General features: G+C 35.5%; 2 protein-coding genes across 2 annotated transcripts; both read right to left on the bottom strand.

Annotated features, from left to right (window-relative positions):
* Positions 1-2,491: 2,491 nt before the first annotated feature.
* On the bottom strand, positions 2,492-5,711 carry LOC126591868 (protein trichome birefringence-like 35). The gene is made up of 6 exons (XM_050257571.1): positions 5,273-5,711; positions 4,826-5,105; positions 4,353-4,524; positions 3,878-4,074; positions 3,625-3,774; positions 2,492-3,043 (listed from the first exon to the last, which is right to left on the bottom strand). Exons 1-6 carry the CDS (start codon positions 5,481-5,483, stop codon positions 2,713-2,715), a joined length of 1,341 nt encoding a protein of 446 aa, XP_050113528.1. The 5' UTR covers positions 5,484-5,711; the 3' UTR covers positions 2,492-2,712.
* A 1,325-nt stretch (positions 5,712-7,036) lies between these two features.
* LOC126592071 (protein trichome birefringence-like 34) lies at positions 7,037-11,574 on the bottom strand. The gene is made up of 5 exons (XM_050257825.1): positions 11,070-11,574; positions 10,561-10,738; positions 8,894-9,090; positions 8,456-8,614; positions 7,037-7,477 (listed from the first exon to the last, which is right to left on the bottom strand). The coding sequence occupies exons 1-5, from the start codon at positions 11,477-11,479 to the stop codon at positions 7,129-7,131; spliced, it is 1,293 nt and encodes a 430-aa protein (XP_050113782.1). The 5' UTR covers positions 11,480-11,574; the 3' UTR covers positions 7,037-7,128.
* Between the last annotated feature and the right edge of the window lie 1,399 nt (positions 11,575-12,973).

Raw genomic sequence — 12,973 nt, 5'->3', positions numbered from 1 at the left:
GCGCCTAGCTCTTTTAGAACCTTGCTCTATATTAAGAAAAACTCTAAGGAACTCTCTTAAAAATAGAACTTTTTCATGGACTCTCTGACACCTCATGATTTTTGCACAATGTTTTATAATATAAGCACATGAATTGACATCAAACAGCGAGGTTACAATGAGTCCATGCAGAGGAGAGATTTTTCAATGTGTCTGAAACACAGGTACTTTCGCCATATGTCATTATATAAGTGGAGGGACACATGAAAAAAAACTTCCCTCAACTTGCATAATAACATATAGTATACCGTTCATGTGTTTTTGATACATTGAAAAATCTATCATCAAAAGTCTCACTTTTAAAAGAGTCTCTTTAGCATTCGCATATATAAAACCCAAGGGGTTTGTCTACTAGAAAGCAAGCAACGAGTTATGAAACTCGAGTTTGAATTTACACGAATGTATTTTAGTTTACAAATTCTACTTTAGCATACAGTATAACTCATGGATCACAAATACGCTACCATTTGTGGATAGGACCCGGCTTCTCTGCCCTCTCACTTCCCATACACTCTCATCCTCGCTTATATTGTGTCGTCACGGTTAAGTCACGTCAATATTTTATATTGATTTTTTTATAGAGATAATAAGATAAAAAATAATAGTAATATAAAATATTGACGTGACTTAATCATGACCGCCCAAATAAAAAAGAATGAAAAGTGTATGAGAAGTTGGAGGACAGAGAAGCCAGATAATGTGGATAAGGGATTCGTCTGCCAGGAATATATCGTGGGTGGGATACCACTCATGTTCAATTATATTATAATATAGTTGTGCACAGTGTTGTTGTCGTGGCGTGAGTAATGCAGCCAACGGCATCACCGGATCAGGCACCCTATCTTGATGTCAATTGTCAAGTGATGAATGGGGGATGTTAATGGCTCTACAGATCCTGCCTCTGGCCCTGCAGGCAATGCATTGCAATCATGCAGTCGCAAAAGCCAATGGCCACAACATATTACAGGTATATGCATATGATTCCCTAGTATATATAGACACTGATGAGCTGTGTACAAAGTTCATAGTAACGATATTGTACCTTAAATTCACAAAAGTTTTATAGTGTTCCGGGTGTATGTCATGCACTAGAGACATAAAGTTAAAATTGGTTCCTTTTTTGTTGGGTTAAAGAATCTAAAGAATTCAACGGTCCAAATCCGGTTCACATCATGTTGCGGTGCATAGTAAAAAGTTCTGAATTCATAGTAGTTTTTCAAATTTTAGGTATGAAAGCGTATTTAAGTACAAATATTTATAAATACTAACCAAATTGTGTCATAAACCCTTGAAGTGGTGCTACATCACATAACGAACCAAGTGTATTGATTAGGTCAAAAGTATCACTCAATGGGAAATGATGATGGCAAATTATGAAAATTGTTTCAATTTTAATTCATGATGGATTAGTAAACAACTTGTATATAATCAGTGTCATTCATACTCCAAATCTAAATAGCATAGTAAACAACTTCGATAAGAATCCGAATTCTAACTTTTTCTCAATCCAACTTGTCCTCAATTTGATTCGTCCCCATCACAAAGTATAGATGAAACGTCATTAAACTATTGTAGGCACAAAAACATCAAAATCTACCTATACGTATAGTTTACTAGTGATTATGTATACAGATTAAATTATCAATTTTTTTCATTATTCAAAATGAACAATTAATGAATTGAGATTGCAAACCCTTCATAAAGCCATAAAAGGCCTTGTAGCTATCTCCCTTACAGCAGCTACAGCACACATCTGACTCTCTCCAGTTTACTTTGGAAACCGTTCCATCTGCATTCAACTCAAGTTGCTCAGAGTCAGTGCTGATCAAATACTATGAATGCTTCCTTTATCGAGAAATTTTTCAGTGTGAGCGACACATGAAGTGGTATACCATGTGTCATTATACAAATGATGTGATTTGTGTGTTAAAAAATTAATAACGTAAAAAATAAAATTTCTTACCACTTACATAAAAACACGTAGTGTACCATTCGTATTCCCGTCACAATGAAAAGTTTCTCCCCTTTATCAGTGTACCGATTTCACACTCTTATTTTCTCATTTTGCTCTAATCCTCTCCTTTTATTTGTCGCCTAATTATCTGGTTCGATTTATTTAATACAAACGCTAGAGAGAAAAAAGAAAGGAAAACTAATGAAAATATTTTGAAAACTTTGAGTTTTAACGATAAGGACAATATAAAGGGTAAAGTGAATAATATCTGGATTGGATTTTTAGTGTAAAAATATAATTTTTTGTTAAAATAAATAGTACCAGAAACTTTTCGTTAAAGTTTCCAAAAAAGAAATGCGTCGAAGAACGAGTACAAAAATCATTCCCCTTTATCAGTTTACGGGTCATGAGCCTGTGTCAATGTGGACTTACCATTAGGTCTTAAACTTATTTGGATTGGGCCAAATCCCAACCCAGATTCATGTATGATGACAAAAGTAACAAAAATTAACATCATAATTCCCAGCAAGCATGGATATAATATTGCAAGAACAAAGGATATACAAAGTGAATACAAGCACTATATTTTCGAAGAATCGAATTACGTAACAACAGCATTGACGGTTGCTGGTCCGGTTCGCAATGCTCATGAGCTGAGAAGACAAGGCAATCTGTTGTATGAAACCACTAAGATTGCCTCGAAAAAATTATACGTTCGTTTACAAGAATTGGAATAGCAACTCGTTCCATACGTCAGGTACACCAGGCAAGCACCAGTGTATGCAATCCGAGTAACTTGTGGGCTTAGACAATTGTTCTGGCTTCAGTGGCTCCCAGAATTTGCGGTAAATGGAAGGGTGACCATCTTTCCGGTACTCCGATAATTGCGTAATGTTGATGACAGAAACCTTGGAACTCAACTTGCTGAGGACCGTCTCCACCATGCTCATGGTAGGCAGGTCAGAACCACTTCCCCAGTAGCCCTCCAAGTCAATGGGGGATTTCTCACTGTAACAATTACCTTCACTTTCTTGTTTCCATTCTCGACTCCTAAAAATTCAGGAAATTACGTATTAGATACATGCAGGTCATATAAGAAATTTCCAAAAATGATGAAATTGTCCTCTGTACAACTAGAACTAGGTTTGCATTATCAGAGCGCTTGGAGTGACATTGTTGTTTTAATCAAAATGAGGTTCTTTGGCTTTCTCCTTGTTCTTTTCCAGTCGAAGTTAAACACATAAGGCTGGGTGGACGTGACATTGTTGTTTTAATCAAAATGAGGTTCTTTGGCTTTCTCCTTGTTCTTTTCCAGTCGAAGTTAAACACATAAGGCTGGGTGGACGTGACATTGTTGTTTTAATTAAACAAAAAAGGAAAGGATGTTTTGTGGTCAATTATCTTTGACAGGTCTAACTCGTGGAGAACCTCTAGATCTTTAGAGAATTAGATTTTTGCATACTATTGCATATAGCAAGAAGTCCAGACGTGACTGTGTGTGCCTTGAAATGCCTAGTTGACCGTCTCCATTCAAGTACCAAGAAGCCTATATTTATTACAAAAATTGAAATTTTTATAGAAATAACAGCCAATGTGGTATCAAAGAATATATAGGAGGGCAAGATGCTAACCAGAGATGTGTAGGAGACATTGTGACGAAGAAGACCTGCTTCTTGAGGGGATTGACCTTAGAAGCCCAGTCTGCCCAAGCCCCCATGGCCAACTCCATGGCTCCAAGGCCGTCTACTTCTTCACAAACACCATTTGCTTCCGCGCTCCATCTGTATGAATTCAAAGTCAGATCAATTTAGATACCAATTCAAATTTCTATATAACTCAGTTCTTTCTAAACTGAAACCCGGATAGTATCGCAATTATACTCACAGCAGCTTAACTGGGCCTTGTCTCCACCACAGGTAGGAATTGAATATCAATATATCAGCATTCTCCCATATTGATGCATGCTTAAGAACTGAATCTGGTCGGATTATCCGATCGGATGTTCGGTGATTCACCGGATCATCAGAATTAGATTCTACAAGAAGCGGAGCCCAGAGAAATTCCACAGTTGCATTATATTCCTGAAAATGACACAAATTCAATTTATGCACTCACCTACTGCAGGGAACCGCACCCAAATTTCTTCCACTCTCGCCACTGATTCTACTGAAAATTTAAGTCAAAACTAAAATCGAATGTTTCATGACGACAATTATTACCGACTTTCAATTGTTTCCTAAGGATATTCCTTGATCAAAACTCCAAAATTTTCTCTTAGTCATAAGAGAACAGTCTAATGCATTGTACATAGTTGTACCAACCCCAATTAGTTTACTCCCAGATTGAAAACTCTGTTTACCTCTGCTTTGAAAATAGTAAGTTCAGCGTTCGGTGACATTGATCTCTTATCTGAAGGAATCACAGATTGTAACAAACAGACCATTGATATCCATTGCCCTCGGTTTAATGAATCCCCTACAAACATTAGCCTTTTGCCTCTCAACTTCTCCCACATTTCAGTCACATTCCATCTATACAGAAAAAGAAACAATTTCAATAAAACCATACATTAAATTAAAAGGAAATTCAACCTTTCCATTCTCAAACAACCAAAAATACCATACTTGTTCTACAAGTCAAAGTCTACAATTTTTCCAATGAGTTTAATAAGAGCAAAACAAATTCCAGTTCATGGATTCAAGTATATTGAACTAGAAGTTGCTTTAAACCGAATCGGAACTAAGTGCTTTTTCCAATTCTACTGTATAAAACAATTGAAAAGACAATGTGGGATTATAATTTCCAATCCCAAACAACAAAACACCTCTTTACCTCTTCAAGTTGCAATTGTGGGGTTGCCATCTCCAGTACTGGTACCCCAAATCAGGCCTCCCATGCTTGTGACAGGCCAACTGGTCCGACATGTAAGGGCACTCCGACTCCTTGTACAGCGGATACGACGCATTATCAAACACCCATTTGCCGGAAAACACATCACACCTCTCCAAACTCTCTCTCCGGTTACCGTACTCCGGCGTCCGGTCAGTCCACAGAATTTTCTGGCCACTGTACTCTCTGGTGGAGTTGCATGTACTGAATCTATCCAAAACCTCTGAAATTTCACAAAAACCAACTTAAACCCACTTCGCCAAATCAAAGAAGAACCACTAAATTTAAAAACCCAGTAAAGAAATCGATCAAGAATTCAGATTAAGATTCAAGAAATGCAGAAAAACAAAACCCAGAAAGCTTGTTTAGCAGAACCAAACACTGCCTTACCTGGAGCATGGTTTTGCTGGGTGAAAAGATTTGGCTTTACAAAAGTGACTGAATCTTGACGGTGATAAACGCGATCAGGGCTCTCTTGAATTTGCAGAATTCTGCGTTGGCTGTGGAGATTCGAGAAAACTATGAACAGAAAGAAGAAGAACACCAGCGCAGGAACATGGGTTTTCTTCTTGTTCCACTTCCACCTCTGCCACTGCTGCATCGTGAAAAAGATTAAGACTTTTTGCTTGGTTCGGGAAATTAATTGACCGAAGAATTGAAAGGGAAATAAAAATCAAAAGGGGGTTCGAATTTGTTCAATCATTATCGCATGAAAAGGGACAGAGACTGTATGAAATGATGGAGTCGTTGTCCAAAGAGTGAGACTGAGAGGGCGGCAGGTAAGAAGACGAAGAAGAAAACTAATGAATAATCGTGCGGGTTAATAGAAAATTAATTGTTTCGTTATTAATAAGGAGCTAATAATTTACTAGTTGGACTCCTGTTGGTAAAATCATCCGCTGGATTTGTCGTATGTGGAATTGGGATTTTTAAAGTTGAACTAGTCTGCTCTTTACTTTATGACTTGTTGGAAATTCACATTACATGATGTCACTTAGACCGGAATCTTTTTTTTAATGAATACTTTAATCAGCTTTTTCTTTAAATGAATACTTTAATCAGCTTCTATATGATTGTGGTTTGTCTTTTGAGAGAGAAAATTAGAGCAATGCTCTTGAATTTTGCTTCAATTGGAATTTCTCACAATAAAATTCTGTGAGTATTGGTCTGTGAAAAGATTAGAAGGTTATAAGCATTTTTAAATGGGTAAAAAATGGACGAAAATTCTATTAGAGCTAACTAAAAGCACAATTGGTCCATATGATTACAAATTCCAGACACATATTCATGAATTTTTAGTTTAGGAATCAAAATTTCAATTGAGTTAAAGTTAAGGGACCATTGCTCTAATTATTTCTTTTGGTTTCCTAGTCAGGAAACTATGCATATTACATGGACCGTTTAATAACTATTTCGTTTTTAGTTTTTGATTTTTCAAAAAATGAAAATTGAAAACCAACAATTGAAAACTCAAGGCCAAATTTTGAAAACTCAAGAAATTAATTTTTAGTTTTCATTTTTTTTGAAATTGAAAGTGATTACCAAACAAGATTTCAGTTTAAAAAAATAAAAAATAAAAAACGAAATAGTTATCAAATGACCCTTAAAATAATAGGTCTTTTATTCCCTATGGATTTTAGCGTGCAACCGGGGGTAGATACTCTCTCAATTTCATATTGGATGATTTATAAGATACAAAGAGCGAAATATACCGAGAAGTCTTTGAAGCCAAATTTCTTAATTCATACTTTTACCTTTTTTTCTTTTGGGAAATTATAAAGTACATTCAGTAAACAAGGTACATGACAACATAAAGGGTTAAGTTGAGTGAAACCCTTCGGCTTTGTTAGGCTTTGGACATTGAAATCATTTTTAAGAAACCCATAAATGCCTGTATCTTCCTTTGGTAAGTACACCAACATTGTTCATTGTCATGCAATTTAAACCCACATAATAGTCTCCTTTAAAACCCACGTCAATGAAATTAACCTAAACGATTTACGAAGAAATTTTGTTGTACAATTTTGTCACGTGATGAAAGATATAGCTAAAAAAAAAAAAGTACTTTAACACCCAATAAAAACTCATCCTACACATTCTGTGGGGCGGCAATGGGTTTGATGTGTTCAACACATCAACTATTGCATTCAATCCTAATTCGCAATTCGTGGTTTTTACTAATTCATTTAAAAAAAAGGTACAAGTTTTGATCTGTTTGGAACCTTATTATTTCCAAACTGAACTTATCATTGTTGGAAAATGTAAGCATAGAGAATCTCATTCCACACGTCAGGCACTCCAGGGAGGCACCAGTGTATGCAATCTGCAAAAGTGCTAGGGTTTGATGCTTGTTCTTCAGTCAGAGGCTCCCATTGCTTCCTGTAAATTGATGGATGCCCTTCTTTCCTGTATTCTGAGAGTTGTGTTATGTTGAGCATTTGAACATCCAAACCTCTTACTTTCAGTCCATCTAGGGCATTCTCAACTAAACGTAGCATTTTGGGATCTGATCCATTTCCCCAATATCCCTCCTCAGTGATTGGCTTTGTTTCTTTGTAGCAATTCTCACCACTTTCCACACCCCATTCTTTAGCACTGCATGTATATTTATTTTTTGTTAGGGTTAGGAGTAGAGGTTCTAATTTGGGACGTCTTTTGACATTAAGAGGAAAGATAAATACCATTAGACTAACAAATATGACGTAATCATAAATTTATTTAGGCATACAAATAGAGAATATTCACAAATAGAATTGAAGACAATGTTTCAATAATAAAAAAGTAGATCTAGAGGGACACTAAAGAAACACTAAACCGTAGCTTATGTAAAGCTTATTGTTTGCTTAGTGTCTTATAGTTCTATTTTTTAATTAAAATTTGGAAAATAGGATATAAAATTTTTAACCACTTTCGAGCAGTTTTCCGCCCAAACCATGACGATTTAGCCATCGAAAAAGGTACCATTCTCTTCGTCTCGTCGAGAAGTATGATTTTCATTTTTGAATCACTTGATTTCGTTGAGTATTGAAGAAGTTATGAACGTTTTTGATATATTATGGATCAAATTTGGTTAAGAAACGATTGAGTTACACAGCTTTGAAAATTGCCCAAACTTCCGGCCAAGAGCTCCGGGACACTTAACGGAGTTTTTAACGGAAGGACCAAAATGATGGATGGTGGACAATCTCAGGGACCACTTTTATTGATTTGAAGTGTTAGGGACAAAAGTGATAAGTTATGCAAATCTCAAGAATCATTTTGGCTATTTAGCCTAAATTTTTTAACCAAAGAGACACGTTTTACACTAAAACGTGTTATATATTTTTCATTAAAGCTTTGTAAAAACTACAAAATTCTATATATGTTTTTTCTTTACAAGTTGTTTCATGTTCTATTTGTATGTATTACGTTAAGAAACAAATGGGGAAAAAAAGGCTAAATGAGTCTCATTTTTAGACCACTAATCTCAAGTGCGACGACGTTGATGCTATATTTTATAAATATTTTCAAAATCAATATGGTCCAAAAACGTGACACTGATAGTAATATTCAATGGAAAAACCATATTGATACCTTTGGTGAGTGGGTGACATGCTAACAAAAAACAATTTCGTCTTGGTTCGATTGACATGGACCTCCAACCAATCCGACCACGTCTGTAGAGCCATCTCATAAACCCTAAACATCTCAACATCTTTGTATATCGCGTCTGAGCTCTCAGAAGATCCCCACCTTCAATCATTGCCAAAAACAAAACTCACAATAATTAAATTAAAATTTAATCGCAAAGTCTAATAAGTAGTTCTATCTAACGTCTACCTAATATTTGTATCCAAAAAAATAACTTCTACCTAATCTTGTATTAATATTACTCAAGATTTTTTCAATAACTCTGGGGTATTTCATATTTTGAGAGTAAAAAATAAAATAACCGATATCTAATGATTAAAATGTTGAAATATAAAATACTTTGAAGCACCAAAAAATTTTGTATTTAGAAACTTTACTTACAAGACATTCATTTGTTCCCTTCTCCACCAAAGATATGAATTGAAAACAAGAAAGTCGGCGTCCGTCCAGTGCCTTGCATGTTTTTCAATTGCCTGCACTCTTACAATCCGATCTGGCAATCGGTGGTTCACTGGGTCATCGGAGTTTGACTCCACCAGCAATGGGGCCCAGTAGAACTCAACTGTGGCATTGTATTCCTTAATTTAATCACATTGATTGAAACAAAGATTAGTTAGTTTGATCAGAATTATAATATTGGATTCTGACAGCTATGAAACAAAGAAAACATGACAAGCTAAGGATTCTGACAGCAGAAGGTTCTGCTTCTTTGTTAATCTATTTCTAAGTTAGTGAAATACGTGCAATGGAAATGTTATCTTATTTGGGTTTTGGCTAAGTAGTGTGTATTCTTCTGAACTAGTATGTTGTGTTTTCAGATGAATCGTGTTTAAATAGGTTGATCTTGATCAAGGTTTAAAATATCGATATTATTCTGATATTTTCATCGAAATTTCCGTGTTTTTGGACTACCGATATTTCCGATGTCATCAATATTTCAGACCTTGATAGGAACTTTATGTGGTACTAAGTCACTCATGTATCTTACCATGCAATGTATGAAGTGCAAAATATTGTACTAATTCATTATATATAAATGATTATAGTGTGTTTAAATTTCTTTCATTAATTACTACATATTTTCTACACTCACAATGTTTGCCAGCTCGCTATATATTAACTTAAATCAATTAAATCCATCATGCAATGCATTTCATTCCAATTTTTGTGTGATAAACTAATAGATAATTGACTAAATAAATATCCTGCAAAGTTTCAATAAAAATTTCCAAGTTTTTCTTACAATTTCCGTGGTTTTTATTCAATTTTTATGAATATTGATAATATCATGATATTTCTATCGAAATTTCCGTGTTTTTGAACTACCGATATTTCCGATATCATCGATATTTTATACCTTGATCTTGATTAACAGTTCAATAACATATTATTTCAAGGTTTTCGTGTGTTTGGTTTTTTTACCATTGATGGTATGCAAGCTATACATGATCAAATTATCATAAGTGATCAAGGGAACTTTAACGAAAAGCACCCGGTACTGTTCACTTTAACGAAAAACCACATTTTTACACTAAAAAGTCAATCCTGGTACTATTCACTTTACCCTTTATTTTGTCGTTATCATTAAAACTCAAAGTTTTCAAGCCCTTTTCATTAGTTTTCCTAGTGATCAACACATATGCATAGGCGATTGACATTAGCTACTATTATCAATGTAACACATATCATGTCAAGGATTTTGCGTGGACAATTTCTAACAGCTGATTGGATCCAAGCTACACATGTCAATGATTAGAAATCGTCAATATTCAGTTTTAGCTACTATTGTCAGTGTAATGTATTATACAAAGGTTTTCCGTGTGGGAGTTTTTGGTTGTTGATTGGACGCTACACATGATCAATAATACGAATAGTTAACGCACGTATGTGGGCGACTGACGTTAACTACTATTGTTTGAGCTTAAGTTTGCCAATTACACATAAGCCAAACTAAAAGAAATACCAAACAAAGCCCAAATAATGAAACACCAAGCCAAGCCCAAATAAATGGGTTACAATTAGAGAAGAGAAAAGAAAAGAAAACTCACAGTGGCCTTGAAGATGTGCAAGGAGCCATTGAATTTTGTCTGCATGGATTTGAGCTTTGGACTGATGGCTGAGTCAACCAGGCATACCATAGAAACCCATTGACCTCTATTCAACGAGTCCCCAACAAACACAAGCCTCTTATTCCTCAGCCTCTCAAGCAACGCTGTCGCGTTGAACCTAGCTTATGTAATTTTACATGAACACAATCCCACAAAACTCAAAAAACAGCCATTTAAAATTACAATCTCATTATCCAGCTGCCCAAGAAAACGAAAAAATTGTACACACGTAAAAATCCATATTTTAAATTAAAGAAAAATTTAGGGAGATCGAAACTTCCCTGCACTTGGAATCCCTGTTGTAAGTTAATCATGCATTATCATGTGTTTTATTGGGTTATAAGAATGTTGTCTCTGGGGCATCCCAGGTGCAGCGAAGTTCTTATCAGAATAATAAGAAGAGGGAGAGAGAGAGAGAGAGAGAGAGAGAGAGAGAGAGAGAGAGAGACCTAGGGAGGTCGCATTGGTAAGGTTGCCACCTCCAGTTCTGATAGCTCAAGTCTTTTCTCCCAAACTTCTCACAAGCCAATTGGTCTGACATATAAGTGCACTGTTTCTCCTTGTACAGAGGATAAGACTGGTTGTCGAAAACCCATTTCCCTGAAAACAAATTGCATCTGCTGCTGCTTGGCAATTTAGGGTTTTCCCCAGCTGCGGCTGCTGCTGAAGTTTCCAGTGTGGTTGTTATATGACAATAATCTTGATACAACAATTGCAGTCCACCATCTAGGGTTAGATAAACAGCTGCAACTAGTACAGTAGTCACAAGGATTGCAATGAGGGAATGCAAGCTGCTTCGGATATTCCATGTTTTTGTGGGAACAAGCACAATTTTCTGCTTTTTGGCCATTTGATTCATTGCAAAAATATTCTAGCTAGCTATTTGGTGCATGTGGGAGGAGTCTCTGGTTTCTCCCTTTTGAAGCTTCGTGATGAGAGTGGTGGGTGAGAAACAATTTTCATTGTTTAATTTTTTTTTCTTGTTCAGCATTAGGAGTCTGTGAAAATTGCACTTTCCTGGTGGTTTGCTGAAAGCAATACATTTTGAGTTGGGTGGTCCTGGTCTGGTATGACAATTGACCCAAATAGTAATCTTTTATTTTCAGCAATGGACCAATTTGATAATATTGCTTGGATTGTATTTGCAGCAATGTGTCAAGGCTAAGCAAATATAACAAGATATATTTATATATTCTTACAATTTTCTGGTGAGATGTTGATGTATGTAAATGAAACTGGACTATGATGTTCTTTTTTTTGAGCTTAGTCTTAATAGTATTACAAGTACAACCATGAATTAGGGTTGAACATGGACGTTCCACCTTAATATATCTTGGAGTCAAATAATGGTCGTTAGTGGATGATTAACTGAACATAAAACTTCAGGAATGTTTTCTGACAAATATTTGGTGAACATATAGATCATTGGACCAAACTTATTAGATTTGCATAATTGTTCATATAATTGTTCTTTTTTTTTTGTTTTTTTTGTTTTCGAGTTAGGGTAGGACTTTCTAGGACCGGTTTAAACTCAAAGTCCAGAGTTGATGGACAGTCCAATCACCAGGGAAGTAAAATGAAGGATTCTACTCAAATGACAGTGATTACAACTCTTTATGATCAAGTAATGGTCAATTTGATTGGAGCATATTATTAGCAACACTGTAATCCACAGATTTATGGAATGTAAAAAACAAATCAAAGCTTGGAGAAGAAGCTTAGAGAGTAAGAAAAGGTCTAAAAGATCTTATCTCATATAACTGCATTTCTACTTGTTACAAACTTCACCGACTATGAAGAGAGAGAAATGCTTTATATAATTGCAATACAAATGTAAACCGACATAAGCAATTGTTGATGTGGCAATTGCTTATGTGTGTCCAATACCCCCCTTCAATCTTAACTGGGATATCCTAGATTACGATTGTTACAGTGTCGAACAAAATCTAGTCTATGAAGACCCTTAGTTAAGATATATGTAACTTGATCCTTGGTTGGAACATATTGAACTAGCAAATCTCCTTTCTGCACTCGTTCTCAAACAAAATGAAAATCTATTTCCAAATGCTTAATTCTGAAATGTTGAACAAGATTTAGATAAAGAGCAAGAACAAATTGATTATCACATAGCAGCAATGCAGGATTGGAAGCACAATGCAAAGATCTCTCAATATCAGCTTTATCCAAGCTATATCGGCTGCAGCATGAGCTAAAGACTTGTGTTCAACTTTAGTGGAACTCCTAGACACTGAACTTTGTTTCTTGGATTGCCAAGAAATTGGATTATCACCTATATAGATGACATACCTTGTTATGGACCTCCTAGTATTAACATCAACAGCCCAGTCTAAGT

The sequence above is a fragment of the Malus sylvestris genome, chromosome 12 (genome assembly GCF_916048215.2).
Source record: "Malus sylvestris chromosome 12, drMalSylv7.2, whole genome shotgun sequence".
NCBI lineage: Eukaryota > Viridiplantae > Streptophyta > Magnoliopsida > Rosales > Rosaceae > Malus > Malus sylvestris.
This window is presented reverse-complemented; position numbering and strand designations above follow the sequence as displayed.

Coding starts and splice junctions, on each gene's coding strand:
- LOC126592071 (XM_050257825.1), bottom strand. CDS start 11,479: ATGAATCAAATGGCCAAAAAGCAGAAAATTGTGCTTGTTCCCACAAAA. Junction 9,091..10,560: donor TGCACATCTTCAAGGCCACT/GTGAGTTTTCTT, acceptor GATTAAATTAAG/GAATACAATGCCACAGTTGA. Junction 8,615..8,893: donor AGGGAACAAATGAATGTCTT/GTAAGTAAAGTT, acceptor CAATGATTGAAG/GTGGGGATCTTCTGAGAGCT.
- LOC126591868 (XM_050257571.1), bottom strand. CDS start 5,483: ATGCAGCAGTGGCAGAGGTGGAAGTGGAACAAGAAGAAAACCCATGTT. Junction 5,106..5,272: donor CCAGCAAAACCATGCTCCAG/GTAAGGCAGTGT, acceptor GTGAAATTTCAG/AGGTTTTGGATAGATTCAGT. Junction 3,044..3,624: donor ATGTCTCCTACACATCTCTG/GTTAGCATCTTG, acceptor CTGAATTTTTAG/GAGTCGAGAATGGAAACAAG.